Genomic DNA, 4,598 nt, shown 5'->3' with positions numbered 1-4,598 from the left:
ATTATCCATTAGAAAAACATTCAAAAGCCACAAGCTCCTCCTCCTCTCCCTTCATTGCATTTCCTTCAACTGCAAAAATCCAAAAGAATCAAGCATCCTAAAACCCTCAATAATGTCATCTTCTCTCTCAATCCCAACGCACCTCTCTTTCTATAAAACCCTCTCATCCCAAAACCCCCTCTTCTTTCGAAAACCCTTGAGCCTCACTCTCCCTCGCAAAACCTCAATAATTCGAATGGGTGGAGGCCCAAGAACGTACCCAGGAGGAGTCTCCAAGTGGCAGTGGAAACGAATGCAAAAAAACAAAGCTAAACAACTCCTAAAGGCCAGGCTTTCTCGGGAGAGACAGATTTACGAAATGAGAAAAAGGGCAGAGCTCAAAGCCTCTGTTTCTGAATTAGAGCGTCCTTGGGAAGTTGTTCAGAAAGCACCCAAGTTGTTTTCTGTTGGTGCTGATGAACAAGTTAAGGTTTTGGCCGATCGCTTTCAGAAACCAGGAGGGTTTGATTTGTGGAGTGAAAGAGATGGACCCCAGTTGTTTGAGACTCCTGATGGGGTTCCCTCCGCCCGGTTTTTCCCTAAAGGTGTTGTTCATAGTGTGAAACCTTATGGGAAGGTTTCTGCTTCTGGGTTTGGTGAATTGAGTGCTGAAATGCCGGATTCTGAATTAGAAAGCTATACTGAAAGCGAAACTGAAGCGGAAAGTGAATATGAGAATGATGGAATGTCCGTTAATGGGAAATTAAGCAGGGATGATGAGGATGGGTCGGTTTTAGAGAGCGCTTATGGGGAGAATCCTGATGGAAAATTGGGGATGGATAAGAGGAATGCAAAGAGAATTAGTGGTAAACACAGGAAGAAGGGGAATAGGAGGAGATTTGGGAGTGGTTTTAATGCATTTGACTCAGGGCAGGTTGGTTTTGAGAAAGAGAAAAGAGCGGGGGGGGCTTCCAACTGCGATGCTGGTGGTAATAATAGGAGTAGAAATGGTAGTAGGATTAGTAAGACTAGAGGTTTGCAGAATCGGAGAGATTCAAATTCTGAAGTTCATGTTATGAGCTTGCAACGGGATGGGAGTTATGGATTCCAAGTCGAGAATGAGAAGTTTGATTCTGATTCTTGGGATTTGGAGGCATTTGAGTTCGATTCGTTTTAGCTTTATATGCCATCAATGGGTTGTGAAGAAATTGGACTGGATATAGTGAATTCCAGTTGCAGTAATTTTATGTGCTGTTAAATTGGGAAACCCTGTTGTATTATTGGTCTCTTTGGAGTTTTGACACCATATATGCGCTGTTGTGACAACCAGCGAGGTATAGCAATTGGTTTTTGAAGTGGTGGGATGTCAATTTATGGATGATGATCAGGTTTTCATTGTCACCTTTTTAATAATTGATTGATGTATAAATGTGTCTAATGTGTTGTGCTCTGGTACACCGAGTCTTTCACTCTTTGCTGAAATAACAGAAGGAAGGTAAAGAATATATAGTTTAGTATTTTTCACTTTTCATGTTTCCAAATAAACATGAATTGAATGGAACCATTATGTACCCGAAGAACTTCTGTAGCTGTTCCCTTGCCGAAAAAGATAGGTGTAAATCAGATTAACAATTAACCTTTGATGTGTGAAATTCGCTAGGTTATCATAGAGGGTAACAGCAATAGCAAATACTGTTGTTTTATTGTTGCAAATTAATAAAGATCCGATCTGTGGTAGCTGAGAGGATATTGGCATTGTTATCTGTCAGCAACTGCATTTGTGTGCCAAGCATGGTACCATGCAGTATGGTGTAACATAAAACAGTTGACCTGAAATGATAATAACATTGATGTTCAAGAGTTGATACAAGTTGAGCAGGTTAGGTTTTCCGTTTAGAAAAGAAAAGAAAAAGGATGTTTATCCAGGTTTGGGCGTAATTCTTGTTTGAAAGAAGAAGTGAAGAAGCATTATTTGATTTTTGTGAACAGTCCTTATATAGAGTCACTTTTCTGGCATTTTGGACATTGAGTGTATTAAAAAGGGGAAACAGTTTAGGAGCTAACACCATCACTTGAAGATTGTGTGGAGAACAAATCTGGCTAAATTTGGATACTTTGTGGACACAGTTTAGGTTTTTTAGATTACTGTCCTGTATTATGGTGGCTTAGGATTTGGAAAATAGGGGATTAATGGGGTTTAGGTAAAGAAGAAAGTTTTCTAGGATTTGTAAATTAAATTGGGGATGGACGTGGAAGACTGGTGAAATATGAACCCAGATCGATAAATTTCCAGAAAATATAAAAAAGACTGGCGAGAATCGGATTTATTTCATTCCTGACTTGAACTGCTACAAGCTCAGATTTATTTCATTCTTGACTTGAACTGCTACAAGCTCAGATTTTGTTTGCAACTTCATCTTTTTCGATCTTGATTGTTTTAGACAACCTTTCTTTAATTTGAACATCAATGCACTCATCAATTTGTACTTCAATTTTGCAAGACTTGTTCTTGTCTTTTCACTTGGTGGAATTGGACCCAAATTTGCAGTGTGGTGTCTTTTTTTAAGCTCGTCCTGGCTAGCTTGAAACCAAGCTGTTTCTACATTCTACTGTCCCGGAAGCTTCTTGGATGTTGCTTCGAATTTTTTCCTGGACAGCTCCTTCGAGTTATCCATGATCAGCATTAGCATCTTTCACGTCTTTTCTTCATAGAAACATCTAATTAAAAGACAGATTGTTGTTGAGATGATTTTTTATTAGTAGGAAACAACTTTTCAAATGTCTCCTTTGTGCATCGTTGATGGTAATAAAAAAATTATAAATAATAATAATAATGCATGTTGGAAATCATGCAATGATTAAGATTCTTTCACTTTGATTATCATTAAATCTTCATAATTTGATCACAAAAAGGGTTCGGTATGAAACCAAAACCTTAAAAAACATGAAAAACACAAAAAAAATTCAATATAAACCCTACAATATGGCTCTCAAACTATACCAAAACAAGAACACAAACATGTTGAAAATAATTTAAGTATCAATAATTTGATATCTATTTACTTTGATTATCAATTAATCATCATGATATGATCATAGAAGGTTTTGGTTCAAAACTGAAACCTAAAAATAAAACTCATAAATAAAATTAATTAATGTAAATAAATCTTAGATTATTAACTAATCAAATATAAAAAATAATATAGTAAAAATAAATAGATCAAAACTAATTTAAATTACATGGTTAAGATAATATTCTTCCTAAAAATATTACCTTAAACCTAGAAAAATGCTTAGAAAACCCAACCATTGCCATCCCTAGAAATTGACATTTTTTACATCTAAACATGCTTTCTTCATCCCAATAAATCACACTACCATAACAAACATATTTAAATAGTAATGTCAAAACATCAAAATCATGCTAAATATTCCAAATTCACAACAACTTAAAACACTTTAGTCATATACAAACTTAGTAAGCTCATAATAAACATCTTAACTCCAACATGCTTTGTAAAATCAAACAAAAGGAACATTAATAGGAATTTTAGAAAACTAGATAAAAAAAAAATTAGATCAAACTATCCCAACAATAAAAGAGGTAAACATAACATTTCTAATTAAGCATTCTAAACCTTATTTTCATACTTATAAACATAAACCAAAACAAATAAAAAACACCTCATGCAAGCCACATGGACTCTATTTTTGGATAAGAAAATACACCTAGAACAACTACTCTCTTTTTTCATTTATTTGGAAAGTTATACCTCTAATAACTTGCTACCCTTTCAAAACTTAAGAAAACTTTGTGTTAGGCTCTTAAACCTTCACACTTAGCTTTCTTATCAAGATTTTTCTCTTTTATCTTCTCCCCTGTTTTGATTTTCTAAGGGTATTTATAAGGTTTTGGTACGATTTTAAAGGATTCTCAATCCTTTTGATCTTGATGGAAGGTTGTAAAACCTTGATAAGAACCTACTTAGAAGTCTTTGAGTGTGAACACATGAAAAGAAGGTTGTTTTTTGCATAATAGTTTCACAATCATGTTTGACTGAGTTGCCTACTTTAAAGGCCTCGTCAGAGCAACTCTAACGTCATCGTTACCTAAGACCACCTGAAGTTTGTACAGGGGATGTACGCCTTTCATTTGGATCCAACTTTGTTTAATTTGGAGGTTTGTAGCTCTATATTTATTTGTTTGAAGTTGCCAATTCGATTATCCAAAACTATCAAAATAGAGATGCCTAGCTAAAAAACAACATGCCACTCACTCTCTTCATTAAGTCTGAATGATACGTTGTTTAGGGTTTTTAATTTGGGATTTAAACAAATGTCAATTTAGTACATGTTCTTCCAATCACTTTTAATTATATCTGTAATTGCTTCTCAACTTTTAATTTCATGCAACTTCACTCTACACAATTATCAGCCCCAAAGTTTTTCACCTTTTTTATTATAGTTATTGGTTATGAATTTGTGCATTTTAACCCTCAATTGATCAATAAACTTTCAATTTCTTTAATTTCCCCTCTCTCGATTTGATTAATTCCAAACCTTGCTTTCACATACCTTTTTTTTTTTTTAGTCTTTGGTTTTGGATTTCTTCAATGAAG

General features: G+C 34.8%; 1 protein-coding gene across 1 annotated transcript; it reads left to right on the top strand.

Annotated features, from left to right (window-relative positions):
- LOC118037531 (uncharacterized) lies at nucleotides 1-1,620 on the top strand. Its single transcript, XM_035043520.2, has one exon. It carries the CDS (start codon nucleotides 113-115, stop codon nucleotides 1,154-1,156), a length of 1,044 nt encoding a protein of 347 aa, XP_034899411.1. The 5' UTR covers nucleotides 1-112; the 3' UTR covers nucleotides 1,157-1,620.
- The last annotated feature ends 2,978 nt before the right edge of the window (nucleotides 1,621-4,598 follow it).

This window comes from Populus alba, chromosome 16 (genome assembly GCF_005239225.2).
Source record: "Populus alba chromosome 16, ASM523922v2, whole genome shotgun sequence".
Classification (NCBI taxonomy): Eukaryota; Viridiplantae; Streptophyta; class Magnoliopsida; order Malpighiales; family Salicaceae; genus Populus; species Populus alba.
The sequence above is the reverse complement of the archived record's forward strand: the minus strand, read 5'-3'. Positions and strand labels throughout refer to the sequence as shown.